The sequence below is a fragment of the Ascidiella aspersa genome, chromosome 2 (genome assembly GCF_963924565.1).
Source record: "Ascidiella aspersa chromosome 2, kaAscAspe10.2, whole genome shotgun sequence".
In the NCBI taxonomy this organism is placed as follows: Eukaryota; Metazoa; Chordata; class Ascidiacea; order Phlebobranchia; family Ascidiidae; genus Ascidiella; species Ascidiella aspersa.
In genome coordinates this window covers 21,001,720-21,029,055 of record NC_139448.1, presented here as the reverse complement: position 1 = coordinate 21,029,055, position 27,336 = coordinate 21,001,720, and the positions used below count along the sequence as shown (strand labels likewise).

Sequence of the window (27,336 nt, the reverse complement as noted above, 5' to 3'; positions counted from 1 at the left end):
AATCCCCAACTCAGACAACTAGTTAACACAACTTTAAAATTTGGTCTTAGATAAACACAAGAGTATATTAGCGGTAAAGGTGCTCGATCTAGGTCAGTGGTTCTCAACCTTCATACGGACCGGTAAAATTTTTAAACAAGTTTTGCGGACCGGTGGATTTTCAAAAATCAAAATAAACCCAAAATTTAATAACGCAGCAGTATGCAACTAAAACACTTCTTAGCTTTCACATACAACTGGTCTTAAAGTTTAACACTTAAACGAGTTGTAGCCTACTTTCAAACAGTTTGCCAAAGCTGGCGAAGTTCTAAATTTGATGGATAAGCCTTCAACATCTTGAATTTTGCATTGAGAAATAAAATTGCAATATATTTGGCGGACCGGCGGTTGAGAACCACTGATCTAGCTGATGGAATTTTATTTTAATGGAGCACACACCGACAAAATGCAGCAATCAACGGGACTATAATTGTTTTCCTACTCACTTGTACTATGTTTAGTACAGGTACAAAACCTACAAACACAACATCCGTGAAACCACTTATCGATCATTGTAAGAATTTTATGTACAAAACAATTACGAAGTCACAGGCATACAAACAAGAATATTGGTTATTGATTAACAAAAGCACCACGTAGCACAGACACGTACGGGGGACTGCAGCTATCACAAAGGCAAAAACATTGGTTGGGTAGCATCGTAGCATAAAAAAATCTTCTTCATTTTGATGGATTCAATTTTATTATCATATATATATATATATATAAACAAACATTACGCAACGCCTGTTTAATAAAAGTTATTTGTTCAAATAAAAGTCCAAAATACTAAAAATACAGTCCTACCCCAAAAAAATTGAGAAAAATTATAAAAGCTAGAATTTTTGGTAGAACCTTATAATTTTTTCTATAAATCGTTTTGCGTACCCGTGCCACCAACACCGAATCAATGTAACCATTATTTTATTTGAAAAAACAAAATTAAAGCAGGACATTTTAGAATAACAGACAGATGGCGCTAGTTTATATATCACGTAATAAAACAGGTCTCTGTTTGATATATGACATACGATATGATAATGTTTCACGATAAAATGAAAATGTACAGTGTTGCGAGATTGAAAATAACAGCACAGTAGAAAAATTGAAGAGATAAAGGAATTACACAAAGCACACAGGGCAATCTGAATTTTAACCGAATATTAAAATAGGACAAGGTATACAATGTACTGAAATAATATATGAGTTGCATTGAAATTATTCAAATACTTGATTTTTTTACTGTGGAAACACAGTGCGTTTATTGTTAAAAACAAGACATAAGAGAGACAATTAGGGCTAAACGACAGTCATTTGCAACATGATTATCAATAAATTGATTTAAAGCGTATTTGAAGGACGGGGCCCAACAGAAAATTATGTTTCTACTGTCGCTAATGTTATCAAAATATATATACTATCACCATTCGTCGTCTAAGTCTTCTTGGCGCCTTTTTTTCATAATCTTATCGAGTTCTGATTCTCTGGTGTTTGAACTTTGCATTCCCTTCTGCACCAATAGTTGGCTATACACCCTTGACGATTCTTCCTCACAAACCTAAACGGAAACGGTAAATATGTCAAGAACAAAATTGCAACAGATGTACAGACATGTGCAATACCAACAACAAGCATCAAAAATGTTATGTCAAACCGTGTGACGACAAAAAATGTTTACCTTTTAGAAACGCAATGTGTAGCAATAATATTTACATAAATATTACATTTTTTGGCTGCAATATTTTCAGTTTAATTATATAGTAATTGGCAATTTATCATTTCATTTCCGATCTTACATATGGCATAGTTAACAAAACACCAATCATGTCACTCTAATAAAATGCAAAATTGTTTAAATTCAGGAAATCTGATTAAGAGAAACGGGTAAGAGTCAAAAATGCATTACTGGCAAAGCTTTACTGATTGGGAATTAAATTGAAAATAAATTCAACCATTAAAAGGCTAGAAGAAGAAATTTCCATGTCAATCTGGTCATGGTTTGTCTTTGGGGCGTTTTAAAAGGAATTGTGCTTACTTTAGGCCAACAAATGGAGTTTTCACAGGCGCAGTTATTTTTAAGTACCATATATATACTTGAAACAGTTTTTAAGCCTATAGAATAATTTATACACCTAAAAGCCTGATCCAGCATTTATAAAACTGTTTGAATCAATAGTAGCTCAATAAGTCTAAATATTTCTTTTAAATAATATGTTTCAAACCCTTACCTATTATTTATAACAACATTCTTGCAAAAGTATATTATTGAAAACAAAACAAAACTTCGGACATCACTTTGCAAATACTGTAATAAAAAACATGAAAAAAAAGCTATGCTTCGTTCAGTTTAAATGTCTGAAATCGGAATTTTTTGTGCTATACAACTGCTTGCAAAAGGCTTGCTCGTTGTAATGGGTTGTCAGTCAGAATGGCAAAATATTCGCAATACAGCTTGACACTTCATCTGCTGCATCAATTTACCACTTAAACCGTTTTCACAAATTCTGCGCCTTTATAGAAATGAGTTGCAGTTTAGCCACAGCTGTGGAGGGTACTGAGCCAAATGTGGTCTAATTCCAGGGCATTAATCAACCAAACTGCTGACCCAACCATTTCTACCAGTTTGTTTCGACATCCAACAGATCATTGACATACAAAGGGCATAACTAAACCAGTTTTCTAATTCAAATTACATTCATGCCTTATAATATTGTTAAATGCTGCAGAACTAGCTACAACCCCCATTCTCAAGCAAAAAAATAGGCAAGTTGAGAATATAACCTAGCACCAGGGGTGGATCCATGGCACGTGACCATGGCACTCCCAAACTAAATTATTTTCCTATTTAGCTCAAATCGTTGTCGTATGTCATTGCAGCCTCAATTTTTTTTTGGGGGGAGGGGGTGGCATCGATAACATCTATGTAATGTAGCTTTTGTATTGAAAGTAACACCTCTACAACCTTGAACTTAAACAAAATAAACGTACTGTGTTGTGTTCTTAAGGTTGATTATTTGACGTCACATTTTAAGAAAGATCTGGGCAACATATGGCCCGCTGCCCGGATCCGGCTCGCTGCTTGTTTTCCTTTAAAATACATGAGCTAAACGAAAACAAGGGCGAGTTTCTACATGTTAGGTTGTATTTTCGGCACTCTTTTTTTTTAGAGACGGATCTAGTCATGACCACACCAATTCTATTTTAGCCTGGTTTAAATATTAAAATGAAATTTATTTTGCGCTTCGCGAGGATCTCTTCTATTTTTCTTGTTTTGTCAACCTAATTTAGTTAATGTGTTTCTCCCCATTTATGCAGTCTTTGCAATATGGCCATTCTACCGCAAGTAACACATCGGTAACGTAAACCCCCAAAAGCCAAAAAAACTTTTTTTGTGCGAAATTTTTACGTATTTTAACCTTTACTTTTGGGTTAACGCGCTCCATAACTTAAACGCCAATATATCAGGCAATGTACATGTTTTTATCTATGCTCAATGCGTCACCGCCCCTTTTAATTTCAATTCAAGTTTTAATTCTAAAACAAATATCGCAATTTTACTTTCCTTTAAATTAAACTTAAAATGCACATTTTGGCACAACGCCAAACGTAATAACAAGTTCGTTAGCTTATTTGTTAACTATCCAAATTATTTTAATTTAAGCTACGTATGAACAAAAAGTGCCTTTTAAATTTTAACTTTGTTTTTGTGATCCCCTCATTGTAGTTTTCAAAATGATATAGTTGTCTGTCTGTGTTTTCAGAGTATTTTTTGGGAGAAATTAAAAATAAAATCATTCAAAATAGCTATATTTTTTACGTCTGGCAACTTTTACATAGTTTAAAAAAATCCATATGTTAACGAAAGATAGATGTCGTGTTCAAACGATAGATGTCGTGTGTGGCTGAAAAGCAGTGGTGCCACTAGGTCTGCCGAGGAGTTTAATATTTGAATAAGTAAAAAACTTTACTAAGCTAATCAAGTAAAAGCGATTGGCAAAGGTTGGCCTTGGTGTAAACAGGGTTATTAGAACTGATTCCAGCCTGCATTGTGTATATTCACATAAAAAGATAACTTTGCAAAACGGTGTCATTAGTCAATATGCAACGGTTGTTTCCCTTAGTTAAACAACAACATTTCAGCGTTTAAGTTTGTTAAAAGCTAATTTTCTTCACTTGTTGTCTTTAAGTTATATCATAATTGGTCAAGTTGATAATCCTCTTTAATAAATTTATGTTCCAACATGATGCATCAGAAAAAGTGGCTGTGGTTGTTTCTAAACATCCCCGTCATAGCTCAGTCGGTAATTTTTATACACATAAAAGTGACATTTATTTTTTACTAGCCCTATTCAAATATAAGCCCGACAATTTATAGGCTTTAACGGGACACTTGCTTCCATCAGGTGGAGTACATTTTTTTAACCAACGCTCTAATAACCTGTTTAAGGTCGTCTTTGGTAAGAGTAAATAGTTGTTCTCCATTCAATACTCCCAAACTCTCGTATGTAACTTGGTTAAAACCGTGTGCTTTGAGAAAGTGTCGGACGTCCTCCTTGGTTGATGCTCGTGTTATCACCAACTCTGAAGACGAACCTTGAATATAAATAGTGTGCAATTCGAAATATGTTTAAAACCACAAAATGCTAAAGTGAGTGGCTCCATAGCAGTATGTTATTCCTATCAAAACTGTGTTATGCCTCAATTGTGCTACAATTATAATGCAGTACTAACACAAATAAAAATAGCAACAAAATGGAAGAATATTGCGACCTTCTAATAACAAGCATTGTTTAAAGAAATTCTTTAATCGCAAAAGAGTCACACCTTAAACATGGGCAGCGTTTTTTACTTACTGACGCACATACTTTTGCTTGGCTAGATTTATTATAGATGTTTCCCACTAACAATATTGTTTAGGCCAGTGCTTCTTAAACTTTTTTAGTTTTGTTCACCCCTAGCATCTATCTCCAGATTTCATTCACCCCTGTCTCATGATATGACAAAACTCTCTCGTTTATATATAACAGTACAAAATGACTTAGATTGTTTCGATTTTTTTACATTTTTTTGCCTGCAAGTAAAACGAAAATAGAATTGTTACGTTTGACAAATACATGCCATATCCACACCTTTTTTCAGCAGCGACCCCTTTGGTAATTTTCCTATGCCTTGCACACCCCCTACGAAAAGCAATACGGCATTTTTAATTAAATATCACTGAGACAACTTGAAAATAGTGAATTGTGCTGTCGGTCGCACGATGCGCCACAAAAAATGGATTCAATTGGTTGAATTGGCGCTAAACTGTAAAATCAGGAGGCTTTTCGCAAAACATTGCGTCCGCCTGTTGCTAGCCTGGTATCCAATTATATAAAATATGGATAAAAAATAGTTCAAACAGTGGATGGCTTTTATCGTTTATCCCAGTGGTTCTCAACCTTTTTGTTCTCGCGACCCCCTTTAAGTTTTCGATAACTTGCGCGACCCCCCAATTATAGTGTATGATAAATAAACCTAAGTAAATAAAAAACACATTTTAAAACTGGCAAAATTCAAAAAGGAAAAAATGTAGTTTAGGATTGTATCAAAATTTGGCTAAAATGTGCTGTGCACAACAAGCTAAAGTTACGGTTTGAGCCAGGGTTGTCAGAGATTTACATTTTAGGTCAAATAATATTTAGAATGAACCTAGTGTGAGACTAAAGGTAATCAATGGAGGTAATGGAAAACAATGGAAAAACGGTTAGTCGTTAACAGCAGTGCAATAATAAAGCTGTCTGTAAATTCTATTTCTCTTTGCCAAAACGGCAAGACCAAAATTTCATTACAGGTATTCTGTGGATGTTTTGGAAAAGGCTATTTAAAATGTTATGATACCGCTGAAAAGTAGAAATACTTTGCCTGTAACCTATTGTAAACCTAGCACAAATTTTATTGTTACTTGGCCTAAATTTAAATTTGGAACTAAAGCGCCCTATACTACACCTGACGCTTTAGTACTGCAGAAAATTATTGCAGAAATACGCAAAGAATCGCGCGAAGAGCGAACAATTTTTCAATTAACTTTGTTAAAGTTGGTATAAACAAAGTTTGTAGGCCTCGTGAGCCCGTGGTTTTACTTCATCCCCCAATGTTTCAAATAAATTCGGCCAAATTAGGACAGAAAGCTTACTGTCCTAATGATTTACAAACCGTCGGACACAGCAGTTAAATTAGGACAATTTGTTGTTTTTGGTTCAAATTTTAGGCCTTCTGGCAATCCTGGTTTCATTTTTATTAGACATCGTTTGACTGAAGCTAGGCTTGATTCATTAATTGAAAAGTGTAATGGTGACGTCATAAACGCGACAGGTTCACTGCAGCAAAAGCCGCACAAAGACAAATGTTAGACTGGCGGTTCTTTTGCTCCTTCTATACTGCTAAACTGTTAGTTCATATTGCTTAATTCTTATGATTATTTCCCTAATGAAATTGTACATGGCGACCCCCCCAAAAAGCCCTTTGCGACCACCAGGTTGAGAACCACTGGTTTATCCATAGGTTAGCAAAAATATAATTAAATAGGAAAAGAGGACAAATCCTCCTAAAAGAGGGCACTGTAGGCCTAACTCATACACTCGGTGCAAACCAACTTAACTATTACAATAAGCAAAATAACACCAAAAAACAACATTTACTGCAGAAAATTGTTTACTAGTGACTATAGCAGGGGTGGGCAATTATTTTCAGCCGCGGGCCGCATGAGAAACCTAAAATATTGTACCGGGCCGGGTCAAATATGGGATCTAAGATACATACAATATGACGGTGTAAAACACATATTCAACCAATTTGTTATTACGTTTAGAGTTGTGCGAAAATGTGCAATTCAAGTCGGACTTGAAGAAGGTGACGAAACGTCGCGCGAAGCGCGAAAAATTTGCGACTATGTTTGTGTGAAAATGCAAACTTTAATTTAGATTTAGATGGTACGTGAAGCATTGAGCACCGTTAAAAATGTATATTGCTTGATACATTAACGTTTATTAAGTTGTGGGGCGCGTTGACCAAAAACTTAAGAGTAAATTACGTGAAAATTTCGTACGAAAAACTTACCTATATGTTTTTTCTTCTTTTTTAAAACTTTGTTACAAAGTTCGCGTGAAACATACGAGAAAGACATAATAGATTCGCGCGAAGCGCGAAAAGAATTTCCGTTTTAGCATTTAGAACAGGCTAAAAATCGAATTTAGCGGGGTCTTGACAAGATCTATCAACTTGCCCTGGTTTTCGCTTAGTCTATGTATTTTATTGAAAATAAGCCGCGGGCAGGATTAAACTGCTTGGCGGGCCGGATCCGGCCCGCGGGCCGTATGTTGCCCAAGTCTGGACTATAGGATGCTTCTGAACTTTCTTTCACCCTTATTCTGCCCCTTTTGGTTGGTTCACCCCTGCAAAAACTTTATTCACCCTGGGGTGAACCACTCACCAGTTTAAGAAACACTGGTTTGGGCTATATTTAAGCGATCATTTACACTGCACGACTTTTTAAGTAAATGCCATCACACTGTTAGAAAAAAATGCCATCACAATATAGTAAAAAAATTAAGCACTTGAAGTTTACACAGAGCATTCAAAATACTGACCCTAAAGCTATATCGGGTGCTTTTGAAAAGGCTATACTACCGGAATGAGTTGTCCCGTAGTGCAAGCAAGACAATGATTAGGACATACTCTTAAGTAGGGATGTTTTAAGTAGCATAGAGGTATTAAAACGCAATTCTGCCTCTTCTACAGGGTAATTAGAACCACTAAAATTCCTTAGTTTTGCTAAAGGTTGCACCTAGTGCCAAGTTTGGATTGAGTCTTGTCGCTGTGGCAAAACATTTACGCTGCTCACTTTAAGTATACCTATCAATGTTTTTCTAGCAACCAATTACTTGCCGATAAAAGTCACCTAATTATTGGTAATCAAATGTTGTTGAGCTAGTTGTTAAGCTTGTAATAACAGGTGCAGAGATTCACAATTTTCTTAAATGTGTTAGATTGCGCAAAACGTGATGGCCGTGACTCAAGGCACTATTAGATTACTGAAGGTCAAATTTAGTCCACTATTCAGTGAGGTTACACACAGCGTATTTGTTAAGTAATAGAGATGCATTACGGGCAGTAGTAACTTGGTATTCTTTGCATACCATCATCAAAAACAATACAGGCTATATTACAATGATTCTAAACCAGTGGTTCCCAACCTTTTTTCTCTGGTGGCCCAATTTACGTTGCAAAAAATTATGTGGCCCAATAAATTTTAATAAAAGAAAAAACTGAAAAATAGGTTTAGAACAAAACACAGCAGAGCATATTTCAAAACAGATTATTTATTCAACCGTGCATTAGTGAGTAACTTGGGCTGAACAATAAATTTACATTCCTTTTTAATTCCTCCCCAAGCCATTATTTCTGTAAAATTAAATATAGTGACACGAATGAAACTAAATCTAGCTTTTTAAAATTGGTCTGTGGCCCACCTCAAATGTTCTTATGGCCCACTGGTTGAGAACCACTGATCTAAACAAACTGATTTTCGGTTTACTAAGTTCTGTACTTAATTCTTTATCATTGATGTGCAACCAGAATCGTTTGTTTTCACCATTAGGATTCAGGCAGATTCTGTTATTCGAAAGAAAATTCTGATTATACAATACATTAAAGAATTAAATCTCACCGCTTTTTTTTGGTATGACAAAGTGGCGTTGCTTTTGACTTGTTACTCTCATTTTTAGCTCTTCCTGTAGACTGTCAGAACTCGATGTGTTATTTGCAATGCTAATTGCTTCTTTTGGGGTGGTTTTTCTTAACTGGACGCTTGTAATCGGTACTAAGAAACAAAAACAGATTTAGAAGGCTGAAGGTCACCTGTCTGAGGGTAATAAGTGACACTTTAGGACAGTGTTTTTTTACCGTTGCATATACAATATACATCTATAAATGTATTTGGGTTACTTTGTCTGCTGGAGGCATTCAGTTCAACCTGCACGGGATAAATATATGGGCGACAGCAGGCTCCAAAAAGCGACCTGGCATTTGACAATACCCAAATCAGACAAGGGCAAGTTAAAGCAGACGGTGAAAAGAATACAATTTTTGACAAAGCATTTTTTTATTCCAAACGCTCACAGCTTCTTTGCTTTAAGAGGTTGTTGTAAGTTGTAACACAACTTTTAGTTTACTTACTCTAGAACAGGGTTTCCCAAACTGTGGTCCGCGACGACTTGACAGGTGGTCTGTGGCGATATGACAAGCATATACGTTGTACAGCAGGGGTCAATAACCTAGGATCCGGCCTGCGAATGTAATTTATCCGACCCGCAGTCTCTTTGACAAACTAGACACGAGTGCATTTCTCATACTTTTTGACTATTTTAACTAAGTAAGTGTGAAAAATCTTCGCGCTTTGCGTTAACGATCTTCATACGTCAGGTTTGTAAACGTTATGATGCTGTTATTTGAACTAGATTAGCGCTTCTTGCGCTGTGGAAGTCTGACTAACTGCCAAGTGCCAAAGTGCGTCGCGTACAAACGGAAAACGTATTAAAACATATATAAACTGTTGCTACCAGGTATGGTAATATAAATAAAAAAACAGCTCCTCTGGTAAGTGTAATTGTTAACCAACGTTTCGGCAACCTATACAAGCCGCCTTCGTCAGGGTGATTGACACTGAACGCTCGTACAAGGCCTAGAGGCAGTCGCTAATTATTTTCTTATCGTTTTGTTGCTCGCGTTTATTTCTGCTTTTTTTCCGTTTTTTCCTTTCCATTTATTGTACGAGCGTTCAGTGTCAATCACCCTGACGAAGGCGGCTTGTATAGGTTGCCGAAACGTTGGTTAACAATTACACTTACCAGAGGAGCTGTTTTTTGATTTATAGTATTAAAACATATTGGACATGCATTTTTAATTTTTATTTGTGAAATGTAATACAAACTTGCAAGAAATTTGAAAGAAATGCAGGAATACCCCCCCCCCACAGATTTACAAATAGTGGTCAGTGGTCCAAAAAAGTTGGGAAACCCTGCTCTAGAATGGTACATTATAATAGAAAAAAGCGATTGAGGCCAAAACTTATGGGTCTTACAACACTTTAACTACCCCAAATTTAGTTCGAAAACATTGCATCTATTGCAGCGGTTTTAACAGTAAGATCAGTGTTCCCTCACATTTTTACCATGGCGCAAATGCCAAAAATCAATGCGCAAAGTGCCTAAACTAAGACCTTTTTTTTAGATTGAAAAAAAAAAATTGCCAGACGCAAAAAAATATAATTTGTGCGTACGTCTTTTTTATGTTTTAGTAAGAGGTCATTTTCGTAACTTCTTGAACAAGTGTAAGCAAGAAACTTAATGATGAGATTAAAAATCAATCTGTGAATGTCAAACCAAATTTAAACTGACCTATTTTCTTCTTGAGAACAACTTTTTGTCTTGATTCTAAGCATAAGTAAGCCCAATTGAAAAATAATTTTACATCATGTTTAGGTGAACAACCACGTAATGACAAAAAATATTGTGTAATCACAGCATGCTTACTTAATTTTTGGTCCTGACATATGTTTACGCTGTTTATAATAAATATATATACCAGTTATTTTTATACTGGGGGACAAACTTTGCAAGAGAACATTAAAGTTTAGCAAAACAGACATGAAGGGTAGCAAAGATGGCAAAGGACTGACTGAGACGACCTTAACGGTTAATCCATGTAATTAGTTTGCCCACAACTTTTATTTGGTGTTTGACAGCCCTCTTTACAAGTGTTTATTTCAGTGATCATAACACTATACTGCATAACCACCACCTAAAGTCCTAAACCATTCTCGCCCGTGAAAAAATCCTAGTAAAGGTCCAGTTCACTGCAATTTTACTTTGTTGTCTTTATTGTTGTAGGGTGCCTAGGACTATGAAAAACAGAGGCTAGTCACAGCAATAAGATCCTGATCCGTTCTAGGGTCGCATTATGAACAGCTCCATGCTCGCATTTGGTAATACGAACAGTTGTTCAAGCCAAAAAGACAAGAAAAAGGACGACTGAATCAGCAAAATTGCGCAAAAACATTGTTTAACGCTTTGTTTTGAGGAATCATTGCCTTTGGTTTTAAATGTTAAATTTATTATAAAACAATCTTCAAGGTCAATTGCATGTATTTAATTCCCAATTAATCCTATAGAAAAAGGTTTTTGGAAACAACGTATATATCTATCCAACGATGTAAAAACAATTATTGAAATTTTCATCTTTATCGATATTTACTACTGCATACATTTTGGCAATAAGTTTTCTGGTGCAACAGTTACAGCACTAACAGTGGCATTTAAAAACTTGTAAAACCTTGTAAAACTGTACAGACCAAATTCTATTAAATTATACTATAAATGCCGTTATTTCGAACAATATTGGAATCCTTTTATGTGCCATACGCAGTGCTCCGCAACCGGTGTGCCGCGAGATCATGTCAGGTGTGCCGCGACGTTTTCTGGGGTGTCAGGAGTATAAATATACAACAATTATTTTAAAGCTCTGCACCAAAGTGGAAAAGGAGACTATATGTATTATTAGCATTTGTGTTTGTTAAAATTAGTTTTGGCGGCTGCTCATAGAAAACCTCAACCAAAAAAAAGATTTTCTACAATAAAATTAACAAAGCACATTGGCTTTGCAGCAATCGAAAATAATATTTGAAGATGGGGGTTAAGAGCTTTGATATATGATGTCTAGAGGGCTTAACCCCAAAAGGTATTCCAAGACAAACAAACTTGTCATGTTGACATAGGTTTTCATATATGAATATTTTTATTTTGTGGCTATAATTTTCATTTTGTGTGTTTGGTAAAATTAATTTTGGCGGCTGCTCCAAAGAAAATTAGGCAAAACTGTACACAGCACAAAAAGGAGTCATTTTTTCGAATACGCTAATAAAAGTCAGGTAATTTTTCGAATACGCTAGCAAACGCCCTCAATGTTCCTTGTCCGGTATTACAAGGGGTGCAATTTACAGAACTTTGGCCGGGAACACACACAATATAAGACCTATAAAGCAAAAATATCTAAAGCAGAATAATCTACAGTGCCATAGTAACAAGACCAACGACACAATAAAGCCGAATACGCAGTAATATCTGCGACAGATTAAGATCTAAAATCGTCTCAAAAAGACATATACCCGCCGGTATTAAATTCACCGAAATAGGTTTAAATAGGGAAAATAACGCCCGAAACTGTAGGGAGATGGTATGGGACGATCGGGGGTCATCGGTCTGGCATCGGATGTTTTAGTGTCGACGTTTTGGTGCTCTACTTTGGACGCCGTTAGGGCGCCGATGTTTTGGCATTGGAGTTGTTTGCCTCTGTTTGGAATTAATGTTGGGTAATGTGTGGGGTTGGAGATAAGGTGGGGTCGGAATATTAGAAGAGTTAGTGATAAACTTGGGGTGGCGTTTGACTTTGGGGTTAGGTCTTATTGAGGGTTTAGGACTTATTCCGATTTAGACGTTATTACGAATATTAGGTGTTAATCCTAGTTTGTTCTTATTTCGAACTTTGTTTTATTCCGACGTTAATGTTGTTCTAATTCGGTCTTATGGCTGAAGTCGTCGTCCTAATATATTTTAGCAAGAGCGTAAAATTGCAAAATCAGAATACAAAATAATCTAAAACGTCAAATTTCCAGCGCCTTCGGCGCGTTTAATCATAATTAGCTACTCTTTCTCGGGGTAGTCTAGGATCGTTGCTTTTTTGTCTATTGTCGATCGACATACAGTTCGTAGGTGTGCTTTTTTTTAGCTCTGTTGGTGTGCCGCAAGTGAAAAAAAGTTGCGGAGCACTGTGCCATAGGACCCATAGGTGTCACGTATCCACTGTTTTCTTAGTGGTTTTATGTAGTGGGCCTTTAACAGCTCTGAAAAGCGTAATTTGGGCCGCGACAACAAAATTTTGCTTAATCTTGTTTTACAGCCTCTTTTTACTGTCTGTGCCTTGTTTATATAAACATAAAAACCTTAACCAAAAAAAAGATCATTCTACAATAAAACTAAGAAAGCACATTGGCTTTGCAGCAATCGAAAATAATATTTGAAGATGGGGGTTAAGAGCTTTGATATATGATGTCTAGAGGGCCTAACCCCAAAAGGTATTCCAAGACAAACAAACTTGTCATGTTGATATAGGTTTTCATATATGAATATTTTATTTTGTGGCTATAATTTTAATTTTGTCGCAGTGAATTTAATTGGATAGAATTTTTAACCTAACTTACACAATACACCATTTCAGTTACCCAATTTATGTTAATTACCAGGAGTTATCTTTTGTATTGCAGAACCAACAGGGGGAGGTGGAGGGATAGAAATTGATGGAGGAGCAGGAATCGAGGAAGACTAAAGAAAACAAAAAATTGTACAAAAATTAATGTTACTCAAAAGATCTAAAAAGGACCACAAATAGAGTGCTCCACCAGGCAACATATGAATAGATATAAACCGCTCTTCTGGTGTAAACGAAGTATAAATTGACGTTTCGGCAGCAGATACCAGCTGACCTCATCAGGGTTAATAATTAAAACGAGAGTGCGTTAGCCATCTTATATACTGAGAAGTAAAAAATTGAAAAAACTTAGATTAAAATAATAACCCTGGATTTGTAAAACTGATTTGAGAAAAGGTGGTTCAAAAAATCTAAATTTAATTTGTTATAAAAATCTGTTTTGAACTTAACAAAATAATAATCACAACATTTCTTGAAACCCTATAATAAAAAAACAAAACAGAACTTTACACACTTATTGAGATAATGAATGCAACAATTCATGCAACACTGTACTAATAAAAAAATGAATATTAATTCTAGACTTTGTTCAGTGTGGAATTTTTACAATCTTGAAATTCTTTTCTATGCTGTTCAACAGCCTGCAAAAGGTTTGCACGCTGTAATAGGTTGTCAATCAGAATAGTGGTTGTCAATCAGACTATTCAGAACACAACTTGACACCCGTCCCGGCTGCATCATTCACCACTTTACCTGTTTAAAAAAATTCTGAACCTTTTCGAAAAGAGTTACATTCTGACCATAGAAATGGAGGCTGACTAAAAAGAAACCACGATACAGGCCAAATCATGTCTGCCAGGTTGGTCTTGATAAAGGTTCCTTAATCTACAAATAGGAAAAAAAATTGGGAACTCCCTTATTGCAAAAACTTTGCTAAATTTGTTAAGAAACGATGACAAACAGTATCATAAAATATTATTGCTAATACATTAACAATAAATACCCATATACAATACATAGAAGCATTACAAATCACCAAAAAAAATTGTTTTTTGCGAAATCTGATTTTTTTAAGGCCTGAAAACAATCGCCGGTATTCTTCTACGACTTGCAGGAGGCTAGAGCAGTGCTGTGCATCATCAGTAATTTATGCTGAGTAATCAGTTGTTAATTTGGCAATCCTCTCAGCAGCATGATTAACAACATAAAAGTATTTACAAGTTTGCTGCAATTTGGTAGTTTCTATATTGCGGCAAATCACAAACTGGAAGCACCAGCCAGTTGCGCTGACAGACGTGGCCAAAATAAATTAAATTTTGGCGCTTTCTGTTACTTGTGAACGCATTACCAGCAACCCCAGGCGAAATTTACTTGGCTTGGGTGTATCCAATTATTTTTCTTGTTTAACCTGCATTCCTTACTTCGTCCAGATTATGGTGTGAACTGAGGAGAAAACACTACAGCAGGTGTGTTTAAATGATTTCTGCCATGATCCACCACAGTCAAATCTGACAACATGATGATCCACCAAATGCGAATAGTAAACATATTGGACACGCTTTAAGTTTTATAGTGCTTCATATATGTAAATGTACCTATAACTTTGATAAAGTCAAAAGTGAAGTGTGCTACAACACCAAGATTGTTTCAGTGAGAAAAATGATGAGTTGGTTTGGACCAGGGATCGGCAACCTTTTTCTAATCGCGGGCCAACATCAAACTTTGAAAGGTCTTTGTGGGCCGCACAAAATGTTAACTGAGGATTGTGTTAATAAAATGTCAGAACAACTTTTAATCAGGCGGACCTCCGATCTTTTTTTCACTTAAAAGCGTGTTTAATTACATTTCAGGAGGCAGTAAAGTGTTGGCGCAAAGTGCGAAAAAGGGCGTTTGTTTGGTTTAAAATTGGAACCCAAACGTCGTCATCCATACTACTAATAAAAAGTGCAATAAAACTACCGCCAAAAAAGTGCCCAAATTTATTTTATTTGAGCTATGTACGGCGAAAAAAGTGCCCAAATTAGTTTTATTCGAGCTATGTACGACCAAAAAAGTGCCCAAATTATATTTTATTCGAGCTACGTACGACCAAAAACGTGCCCAAATTAGTTTTATTCGAGCTACGTACGGACAAAAAATTGCCCAAATTAGTTTTATTTGAGCTACGTACGGACAAAAAAGTGCCCAAATTAGTTTTATTCGAGCTACGTACGACCAAGAAAGTGCCCAAATTAGTTTTATTCCAGCTACGTACGGACAAAAAAGTGCCCAAATTAGTTTTATTCGAGCTACGTACGACCAAGAAAGTGCCCAAATTAGTTTTATTCGAGCTACGTACGACCAAAAAAGTGCCCAAATTAGTTTTATTTGAGCTATGTACGGCGAAAAAAGTGCCCAAATTAGTTTTATTTAAGCTACGTACGGACAAAAAAGTGCCCAAATTAGTTTTTTTCGAGCTACGTACGACCAAAAAAGTGCCCAAATTAGTTTTATTTGAGCTATGTACGACCAAAAAAGTGCCCAAATTAGTTTTATTTGAGCTACGCACGACCAAAAAGTGCCCAAATTAGTTTTATTTAAGCTATGTACGGCGAAAAAAGTGCCCAAATTAGTTTTATTCGAGCTACGTACGACCAAAAAAGTGCCCAAATTAGTTTTATTCGAGCTACGTACGACAAAAAAGTGCCCAAATTAGTTTTATTCAAGCTACGTACGGACAAAAAAGTGCCCAAACTAGTTTTATTCGAGCTACGAATACGACCAAAAAGTGCCCAAATTAGTTTTATTTAAGCTACGTACGACGAAAAAAGTGCCCAAATTAGTTTTATTCGAGCTACGTACGGACAAAAAAGTGCCCAAATTAGTTTTATTCGAGCTACGTACGACCAAAAAAGTGACCAAACTAGTTTTATTCGAGCTACGTACGGACAAAAAAGTGCCCAAATTAGTTTTATTCGAGCTACGTACGGACAAAAAAGTGCCCAAATTAGTTTTATTCGAGCTACGTACGACCAAAAAAGTGACCAAATTAGTTTTATTTAAGCTACGTACGGACAAAAAAGTGCCCAAATTAGTTTTATTCGAGCTACGTACGACCAAAAAAGTGACCAAACTAGCTTTATTTAAGCTACGTACAGACAAAAAAGTGCCGAAATTAGTTTTATTCGAGCTACGTACGACAAAAAAAGTGACCAAATTAGTTTTATTTAAGCTACGTACGACCAAAAAGTGACCAAATTAGTTTTATTTAAGCTACGTACGACCAAAAAGTGACCAAATTAGTTTTATCTGAGCTACGTGCAGAACAAAAAGTGTTCTAATTAGTTTGCTGTAAGATATATGTGGTGAAAAGTTGTTCTTAACTAGGGGAGGCGCTCCCCCCTAAATAGAGCGCCGGCAAATTCTCAGGGCGCCGCAATTGCTGCTATAAATATTTTCTATTATGTGCAGTAATTTCTATGGTTACATGTTAGGTCTGGTGTGATTTCTGCCTATATTCAGTGTGTTATGCTTAACTTTGAAATTACACGCATGTGTAGTTTTACCTGATCCGTCAGGAACTATTGTAGTTCTAACCTGTTTTTAACGCACCGGGGTCGGCAACCTACGGCAAACCCGGGGTCGGCAACCTACGGCTCGCGGGCCAGATCCGCCAATATAATTTATCCGGCCCGCCGCTTCTTTGACAAACTATACACGAGTCCATTTCAAATACTTTTTGACTATTTTAACTACGTGAATGCAAAAAATTGAATGATCTTTGTACGTCCGATTCGTTACGTTTTGATGCTGCCTTTTGATCAGCGCCTCGTTTCCGTTGCGCCGTGGAAGGCTGCTAAGTGCCTCGCGGACAAACGGAAAACGTATTAAAAAATATTGGACATATAATTTTTAAATTTTTTTTTTTTTCGGCAGTAATAAAAACTTTAAAAGAAATACCAGTATACCAAAAAATAGCGCTCGCTTCGCTCGCCTTCTACTTCAAGGTCTACTTCCTCTACTTCAAGGTTAATAAACACTCAACTAGATAAACTATTAAGGTTATGGCGTTTCTTTAAAGTAGTTTTATTACACTTTTCATTAGTAGTATTGGTTATATGACGACATGTGGACTGGAATGAAAACCAAACAAGCGCTATTTTTTCGCGCTTTGCGCCAACACTTTACTGCCTCCTTGAATGTAATTAAACACTTTTTAAGTGTCAAAAAAGATCAAGGCCCGTCTGATTTGCAGTGTTGCTCTAACATTTAAATAACACATTTTCTCATTCCGTGCGGCCCGCATAGGGTCCGCGACTAGAAAAAGTTTGCCGACCCCTGGCTTAAAAGGTTAGGACTTCCCGAAGATAAAACTTTTACGCTAATTCTTTGGTAAAACAGTGTACAATGCAAATTATAATATACCCCAAATAAGCAAAGTTGCGTGTTGTGCCAACTAAAGGAGTAGGTTAAATTTATGTCAATATAAACAGGAAAGACGCAAAGGCGAATTTTTATTTTAATTAAAGTTATCAACTTAAGAAAAATGAACCCGTTTAAAAGTTAAAAATGCTTAGTGATAAAACCTCTGTACTAGGCGCGATAATTAACTTGACCATTAGGCGGTTACACCGCGCTACGTTTGACTAAGACCAAGAGAAATCACGTCTCAAGCGAGCGCAGTTCTCCAAATAAAGAGAGATGTCTGGGATAAATTAATTAAGATTATTGCGACGCCTCTCGTGCTCTCCCGCGCATATTGCTCCTCTCCATTTCAACAAAAACATCCGTCCGATGGACAAAGCAAGCAAAAAATAATTAATTTAAGAGGATATTAACAGACTAAAAATAGTGAATAACAAAAAAAAAGGTCTACCGCGTATCCAATTTTGGGCATTTTGAGCACTTTGCGCACTTATTTTCGGCTTGTGCGCACAATTTTGGGCACCTGGCGCACATGGTAAAAAGTTAGAGGGAACACTGCTTATGTCTATTCCCACACTTCATATACCGGTGTGACTACTAGGCTCAGCTGGCAATTTTGCCATTTCGCAAGTAACAGCTTTTTTAATTTTTTTGTTAAAACTTATTTATGTTGTATTTTGCAAATCCAAAGTGGACGAGTGTTGCCATGACATTGTGTGTTGATGCAGTTGTCCTATCCCTTTACCTTAGCGTTAAACAACGCCTGGAAAAGGAGGCTTTACTGTTTACTTTAGCAAAACATACAATTTACCTAGAATCGCCTAGAAAAAAAATAGGGCCGAAATGAAAATCTACTGCCTTAACAACATAGTGACGCAGCATGGTAAATGTTTCTAAAATCACAAGAGGGCATAATGATCGATGATCCTATCTGTATCCATAGCAATATCATTACGCGCTATATAACTATTAAGTTATTATAAGCCCGTTTTTTTAGAGAGCACAATGGTTTAAACGTTTTGTCACGGATATAGTTTGGCTTTTTTTTGGCCATGAAATCACTAATGAAATACGATTACGCTTGGAGCAAAACAACATGAAGCTTACTTTTAGAACAATCGAGACTGCTATGATGGTAATCAACTTGAGTTTTTAGATGTTTTCAGGATTCTAAAATGTCATCTCCGTGTGGTTTATTTCCAAAGACTACACCGAACCAACAGCCTTTGGTAGCTGTTTTATCAACGTCATGTCACATAACCCACCCTCTGTTTTTAAGGAAGTGTTTTTTTGGAAAACTACCCGCCTAAGGAGACTAACCAAACTTGAAGATGATTTTTAGCAAAGTTTGTGTTACCTTTTAACAAAATGCATTAGTTTTTTTAACATAATGCATTATTTTCCTAAGTGAATGGTTTGCAAGATTATAGGTCTGACAACGCTATAAAAGGAATGTTTCATTTGGTCAATAAAAAATAAAAGTTGAAAGAAAATTACTGGAGGAGCTGGATTTGCGAATCTCTGCCAACTATCAAAGAAAGAAAGGTCTTACCAACAGAGAGCCATGGTAACATACAAAGGGCCTAAAACTCTCGCCGACAAGTTTACAAAGTTCAGCATGCTGGCGTAAGCGTCCTCTCAAAACATCATACAAGACAAAGAGGTCACTGTGGTCTTTGTGGTCATCATGGCAAACTCAAATTAATGCTTTTTTTAGAAATACACAGCATACCTAGAAAAGTCATATAACTACATCAGAGTTTAACACTATTTCTTATCATGCTCACATTTTTTTTTTTTTGGGGGGGGGAGCGGTACTGAAATTTCAACTTAGTGAATTTCTCAATTTTTTGGTCTTTTCCTCGATTGTAATTACGTCATAAAAAAAATAATCAGACACAGCCAATTACCGTCAAGCAAAAGCGAACCTTTAAGACACAAAGTTACCACGTGCGTCAAAACCGCTTAGTATGTAATCGTTAACTTCAGTCGAAAAACTAAACCGAGACAGTGAAATATGTGCGATAAATTCAGGTAGAATCATAATTAGACTTTTATCAGCACAGTTTCCTACAGATTCCTAAATGTGCGGGACTACGCTAAATTACGAGCATGCCTTTCGCCACATACAATACTAAATGAAGAATGCTTTTCCTGTGTGTTATTATGCCCAGATTAGCGCAACATTTGCGCAGTGTGCCAAGTCAGCTAACATACAAGCTGCGGTTGAGAAAAAGCAGGTTGTGTCAATTGCACACTAAACATGTGGTCGTAGGATATGCTTATAAAGAATAGTTTTGCGGTAACTATCATTACACAAAAAAGGCGACTTTGAACATTCACAGTAAGGCCACCTTTCATGAGAATCTGCTACAGTTAACAAATTTCAGTTGTTACACCAACATCGGATCCTAGAAAACATTCGCCTGACTCGACATTTTTAGCGAGTAAAAAAGGAACAATGCTAGACTTAGCGTTGTTATCAGCCAACCTGACAAATAACGAAACGCGAAAGAGAAAAACTTCGTTCGACCAAATAAGAGACGAAAAACAGCGTTTTACATTTGATTTTGGTTTCGCATTAGCTTATGAGGCGCGACCCAATTACATCAAAACATTACCGCTTCGGCGGTGAGGTAAACCCTGACAAAAATAAACAAAAAACTATAATATCACCAACAGTTTTCTTATGATAAACTGTTCTGTATAAATTCGCATTGGAAAGGGGGTCGGAGTCCAAAGCACCCTGGAAGGGGGCAAGCGAATGCAGACAACTAAAGGAAGTCGATCGGTGCCAAGGCGGGAGCCAATAAATAATGCGTCACGACTCACGACTCTAGTTAAGCACTTCTAGACCACTGCGTCTCTTGTTAGAAGAAACAAGGCGGTGGTGTGGGCGGTAGAGAGGATTGCCAGGCGATCCGAGGAATCCGAGGCTTATTGAAAAAAGATACACACGCCGAAAAAAAATCGGGTACAAAAATCGTCGATTATGATATTGGCAAAGCTATTTTTCGGTTTTTGCCAGGGTTAATATTAATTTAGCCTAACCACGTACGGTAAATTTTAACACTGCGCAGTATATAGCTAAACTACCGAACAAACAAGCATATATTTACATTTCATATATTTACACTTTTATGCAAGAAGCACAAAACAAACTGTAGTTATTATTTTATTAACTTGAAGGCAAAAAGTCACATTGTGTGTAAAATAAATAATTCACAATAGCAGGGTTGATACTGCTTTAAAATTCGAACTCGCCAGTCGGGCGTTGGGTGTCCGGACCCTCCCTTTTCGTTAGTGATATTATTGTTTTTTGTTCGTTTTTGTCGGGGTTTTACTCACCTTCTTAAGTGGCAATGTTTTTAATGTAATTAGGTCACGTCTTAAGCTAATGCAAAACCCTTTTCGGGACCCCCCTTTTTGATTTTCTGGATACACCCGAATTTTCTGCCCATAAAATAAAAAATGTTCTGATCTCTAATGTTTCACAGAAAATTACCATAGAAATGCTTTCCGATGTGGATGATGGAGGAATTTTAGGTGGTGGAGGAATAGTATGGGGCTTTGTAGCAGAAGAAAGAAGAAGCATAAAATTGCCAGGAACGTAACCAGTCTCATCTGTACAATTGATTAAAAAGATTAACTGGGGGAACTAAGAAATTATACAAATTTTACCAAAACATGACTAAAAGGAAAAAGTAATACATACTATTGTTGTTTCGGACAAGCCACCATCCTTTTTCGTCATTGAGCACCTCAAGAAGATCGTCCATATTAAATGTCAGTTCTCGATCATTGCGGGCTGAGAAATCCTGCGTAGCACGACATATCTTCCGAGTCAAAGATCCAGTTGAGGATTGTGGTGTTGACGAGGATTGTGGTGTTGTGTTTTGAAGTGCCTGATTTCTGATGGATCGATTGTGCAGTCATAAACAACAGCTTATAAATTAAAGTATAAAAGTAACTCTTTTGCTTAAAAATATTAAAAAAATACCTTGCAACATGACTTTGTACGTGTTGCATGAATGCCGATGTAGCTTCAGGAATGCTAGATTTTCTAGCTGTAGGATCTATGGAAGTAGTCAGAGGAGGGGATTGTGACTTAAGCACATCTTCAAGCTAAAACAAAATGTAAAAGTTAGAAATACACAAAAATGTTTGTATGTTTTTATTGTTTTGTCAAATACACTATATGCACTATATTTAAAGGCAGTGCAATAAATTTGATTGAAGACTAACCAGGCCACCACCAGCCTTCCATGCTTTCTCGGCCAGTTGAACTTGATCAGCCTGGCCAGCAATAGCCGCAGCAAGTTCTGACACTTCTGCCTCCATAAATGGAAGAGGGGGAGGCTCCCAGCCCGAACAGAACTGTGGAATGTATGGGGCAAAGTAGACATCTCGAGGAAAGTCAGTCCTGTTAGAAATAAGTTCCTGGTCAAATTTGAAGAAATAATTTTGCTTTTTCTGCTTTTTAGATAAATTCATTTTAGTTATTTTTATCAAGCACATAGGTAGAATCCAATAGAACAAAATTATGTTTTGTAACCTGCAATTATTCCAATATTCTCCAAGTTGTTGACACAGATGAAGCTCCATACTAGTACAGCAATTTTGTAGAAAAGGAAGTGTTTCTTTGTTAAGAAGTGGACATTGAACACTTCGTGGCAAGTCCACACCACAGCTATTGATGATCATACTTAGAGGCTGGAAGAGAAAATGGACCAACTCAACCGCATTTGGGTTTTCGATGTGAAGTTTTAGCTTTGCCTGTCAAAACATTCAGTGCTATTGATATTACTGGTATAACAATATTTCTGTTATTCTGTGAATGTTATTTTGCCTACACTGTTCTGATGTATGTAAAAAAACTCAAAACCTTCAACAAAATGCACACAAGCCGGTAGAATTAACCATGCCAGGCCTGTTTTATTGCATTAGGTTAAGCTTGAACGTTGTTTTTGCTTCAGATAATTGTGTACCTCTGATTTTTGTATATTAACCAAACTGTTTGCTCAACAATTTTCTAAAGTAACCAATGTATTTCTCTGTCCCTTATGATAGTTAAATGTCTTTTTGATATGCCAAAAATATCAACTAAGTATTTGAATAAGTTTTTCTTGGCATATTCCCGAAAAAAAATAACCGATTTGTGTTGCACCGGTCGTCAGAAGAACATCAAATACAAATGACGGACGATGCCAAGATACTAATACAGTACTTCATACAGCAATGCATTGTTTAAATCAATATATTCCTACTAGGTTAATATTTTGTCAATAAATTTATTTTAAGGTGAAAGTTAGTCAAAACGTCAAAATTTCTTATTTTTAAGGCAAAAAAAAAATCACCCTAGTCATCGGCAATTTGTTTGGTTTAGAGTATTTTAAATAGATTGAAGTAACACAGAAAACAATTCAGGATAATATCCAAAAACAAGGTAAATATTATACCAGCGACAGTTTTCTATTTTAAGATACACCCTAATATAATTTTTTAAAATCATAAGTGGTTTCCAAAAGTATTTCAAACTACCAAATAACATGCCTAACAATTAAAAAAATCACCTCTATTGCATGTGCTTAAGAAAAGTCATAGCCTAAAATCAAAATGTATGCACATAAAGAGTTCATTTGTGTAAATAAAGGGTCTAAAAGGGATTTCTTATGCCCTGTCAATGCAAAATAAGAATAAAGTATATACAGGGGCGTATCCAGAAATTTAAAAAGGGGGGAAAAAATAAAACAATTTTTCAACTTGGGGAATTCCCCGCTTTTTCGTCTGACGTTAATGACGTCATAAAATAATGACGGATATGACGTCATAAAATAGCGATTGTTATAGCGTCATAAATAATACCGCTTAGTGTGCAATCGTTAACTTCAGGAGTAAATCGAAAACAAGACCGTGATATATATGTGATTGATTTTGGTAAATCCATTTACGGGACTACGCTAAATTACAAGCACGTCTTTCGCCACCTGTAATACTAAACGAAGATCGTTTTCCCGGGTGTTATTCCACTAGCACAACATAAAAACGCCACTTCAATAGTTATAAAATCAGTGTTGTTAACCTTTTTAAGAGAGGCACACCTGGCGAGCGAGCGTGATTTTTTTTGGTATAACGGCGGCATTTCTTTTAAATTTATTGCAAGTTTTATTACATTGCCGAAACTAAAAAAAATGTCCAATATTTTTAATACGTTTTTCATTTGTCCGCGACGCACTTGGCAATCCTCCACGGCGCAACGGTAAAGCAGCGCTGTTCAAAAGACAGCATTAAAATGTAAACAAAACAGGCGTATAAAAGTGATTCGCGCGAAGCGCGAACATTTATCGCACTTACGTAGTTAAAATAGTCGAAAAGTATATGAAATGGCAAACTGAGAAACATCAGCACCGCCTAACTCGACATTATAATCGAGAAAACGGCGGAGACCGCTTGACTTATTGTTGTTAATTGTCGAACACACACTCGCTAATCAGCCAACCCGAACGAATAAGGAAATGCGAGAGAAAAAATATCCTGCGTTTACGGTCGACGAAACAAGAAACGGAAACGGCGTTTTGCGTTTGATTTTGGTTTCGCATTAGCTTAAGACACGTGACCCAATTACATTAAAAACACGCAGCTTCGGATGATGAGTTTAAACGCTGACAAAAACGAACAAAAAACGATATTGTCACTTACGAAAAGGGGGGGGGGGTCCGAACCCCCAACCCCCCCCTGGATACGCCACTGAGTATATATATATATATATATATTCACAGTAGGTTATTCGGTTTTAAAAACAAAGTGGTGTATCAGTTTGTTGTACTGCCTAAGAAAATTGCGTGAGAAAAAAAGCATTCAAAAAAGCAAAGCTGCCTCATAAAAGTAACTTAATTCTGCAGGAAATATTACCAAAAGATTAAAGCAGAACTTGAACTTTTGGAAACAATCGATGTACATTTCTTCTGATGGGGCTTTTGCACGAAGTTCTAACATTCCTATTCCAGGCTCACGCAATTTACGCTTGCTGCGCTTCTTTAACTTGCGACTAGCCAATTCTTTTACTGCTTCCGCAGACTTTTGCAGATGAGTTACAAAGATTTCGATGTCATCCAACCCATGGTTTAACATTTGCTGCAACAAAATATAATTACTAACTAAGTACAGAAAAATATTTTGAAAAATTAGGAAATATTGAGCATAAAAGTTAACAATATTTATTCAAATGTACGTGTTTCGTGAGATCTGTATAGCACAAAGTCACATACATGTAAAAAAAACTTTGGATAAAACTAGATATACATACTTGAATACTCAAGGTAATTATTAGATTAATATCCAGCATGGCTACATATAATGCAATTTCAAGCTATATGTATTATGCATATAAATATAGATATAAAATTCTATTCTCAAATAGCTATCTCTTTAGTTGCATTAAACAGAAAACTTGCAGGGGGTATATGTTAATAACACAATCAACCAATTTATAAGCGGCCATTACTATTTAGCAATGCTTGAAAAGTTAGATATATTAAAAAAAACTTCCTTTAATGTTATTATTTTTACAAATAGAACTTAACAATGTGCCTTCATAACCAAAACTGAATGCCTTGCCACAAAAATGTATTATTGCTGTTAAATCTAATTAAAGTAGGAATATATCACATGCTTTGCCTAAAATACAACTATTTTGATAAATAACGAAGGGTATCTAACTAACATTAACTTACCACATCTCTTTGGACTTTAAAAGCAATCATTTCAGGTGAGTTTTCATGTTGGTTGTCCACTGTTGATCTTGGTGATGTTGGTGGGATTACATCTGCTGTTGAACAAAACACAACAAATATGATAAAATAGTTTGGCGCTTTATATAGTTTAGTGAAGAATTGTGTGTAAACAGCTGGACTTTGTTAGAAAATAGTTACTGTAACAAAGGTGGGTATCAAACCAGAAGCAAATAACTAAACTACAAATGTTTGTTTTTTCTTACAACTAATTATGTTATAAAAGTTTGGGGCACAAAAGCTGCATACAACATGTATTTTAAAAACATACTTATATTACTTAAATATTTACATATCCCTTATACAATCATTATTAATCTATAGAGCAGCGGTTCCCAACACGCCGCGGCACTCTGATGCTCAAGGTATTTCTCTTCAAAATCTGATTTTTGCTTAATGATAAGCGTCCTGATAACAACTCTTTGTGTGCGATTAGACTAAATAAATGAAACTATGTTTTCCTGATATGTGTAGTTCATTGTGTTGTTTCAGATCAGTTTATAGTGGCCAGTAAACCAGTAAACAAAAATCCTAGTAGGGGTGCCAAAATCTATTTATATTTCAGTAGGTGCTGTGTTGGGAACCACTGCTGTAGAAAATGGCTACCTTGGGCTGCAATGGTTGTTGTCCAAGCTGCTACTCTTTCCTTAACACCTATTAAACTATCTGGTGGTTCATTTAATTTTGATCGTACAGATTCACGCTGTTTGCGCAATGTTTCCTGTCTATTTCTTTTGCCTTTTTTTTGTTTAATGTCTTGCCAAGCAGAATTGATGTCAATACACACTGTTTCAGCCTAAAAATAAAATAACATTATTAACCAGGAAGGTAATTACAGTTTTTTTAGGTTAATTCAATTGACAAATATGTAAAAAGAATACCCAACAAACGAAATATACCTAAAAAAAGAAAAAAGACACTCATTAGTTTAGAAAAATGTTGTGTAAACAGTTAAATACAACAAAAAATAATTGGGTTATTTGATATGTGATACATGAGCCGCATAAAAGAGATTCTGATATTGCCCTTTAAATAACGACATTTACAGCCTAATTTAACAGAATTTAAACTTGCTTTTGAGTAGCAATGAAAGTATTATAATTTTTTCCCATAATGATAAAAATTTCTTTACTGGAATGCAACAAAACTTAGCGTCATAACAGGACATCTAAAATAGGGTGGAGTGAAAAAAATAAAAATGAGTAATTTAAAAAAAGTCCCCTCTCAATAGTTGCCTTTGGTCCTAAAACTAAGTTTAAAAATGTTTTTTGGAAGTTGCTTTGAATACTCGGGTGACAACCCTGACGCAAAGGTCATGTAGGGGTCAAATCCCATAAAAATGCCATAACTCTTTAACCTGTGGTGTTAGAGAGTTAGTTTTGATGCCAAAAGAAGCAGAATGTGCACTTTCCTATCTGTCCTAAAAGAACTATTTGTCCTAATTTCATTAGATACATGGTTATTTTCATAAAATGTCATTTTTGGTTCAAATATGAATAAGACATAGGATTATGCACAGTTTTACATCACAATAACAATCACAACACAATAAATCAGCATAATGAGTATAAAATATCTCTAACCAATGAAACACACATTTGAGAGGTTTTAGATGAAGCACCAGCACAGGATGGTAACAGCAAACAAGTACAAAATTGGGTTTTATAATATTAAATTATGGTAGACGTTCTGCCAGTTTTATGCAAGGAGAAAATGGCATCAGCATGAGGACCTAAGATTGGAATTGATTTTTGGCATTGTATCCAGGGCTGGGGAGCCACCGTAAAATAGCATTAGCTCCCGC

General features: G+C 36.0%; 1 protein-coding gene across 1 annotated transcript in view; it reads right to left on the bottom strand.

Moving 5' to 3' along the window:
- Nucleotides 1–452: 452 nt before the first annotated feature.
- LOC146164294 (epidermal growth factor receptor kinase substrate 8-like) overlaps nucleotides 453–27,336 on the bottom strand; it is a 48,605-nt gene continuing 21,721 nt past the window's right edge. Inside the window, exons 4-15 of the mRNA XM_083381063.1 lie at nucleotides 26,139–26,328; nucleotides 25,476–25,570; nucleotides 24,655–24,876; nucleotides 22,298–22,518; nucleotides 21,988–22,165; nucleotides 21,743–21,867; nucleotides 21,458–21,654; nucleotides 21,248–21,366; nucleotides 13,370–13,451; nucleotides 8,744–8,896; nucleotides 4,478–4,632; nucleotides 453–1,597 (exon numbers count right to left, since the gene is read on the bottom strand). Of these exons, the coding sequence (XP_083237189.1) occupies nucleotides 1,460–1,597; nucleotides 4,478–4,632; nucleotides 8,744–8,896; nucleotides 13,370–13,451; nucleotides 21,248–21,366; nucleotides 21,458–21,654; nucleotides 21,743–21,867; nucleotides 21,988–22,165; nucleotides 22,298–22,518; nucleotides 24,655–24,876; nucleotides 25,476–25,570; nucleotides 26,139–26,328 (1,875 nt within the window). The 3' untranslated portion in view covers nucleotides 453–1,459. The remainder of the gene's footprint in view (nucleotides 1,598–4,477; nucleotides 4,633–8,743; nucleotides 8,897–13,369; nucleotides 13,452–21,247; nucleotides 21,367–21,457; nucleotides 21,655–21,742; nucleotides 21,868–21,987; nucleotides 22,166–22,297; nucleotides 22,519–24,654; nucleotides 24,877–25,475; nucleotides 25,571–26,138; nucleotides 26,329–27,336) is intronic.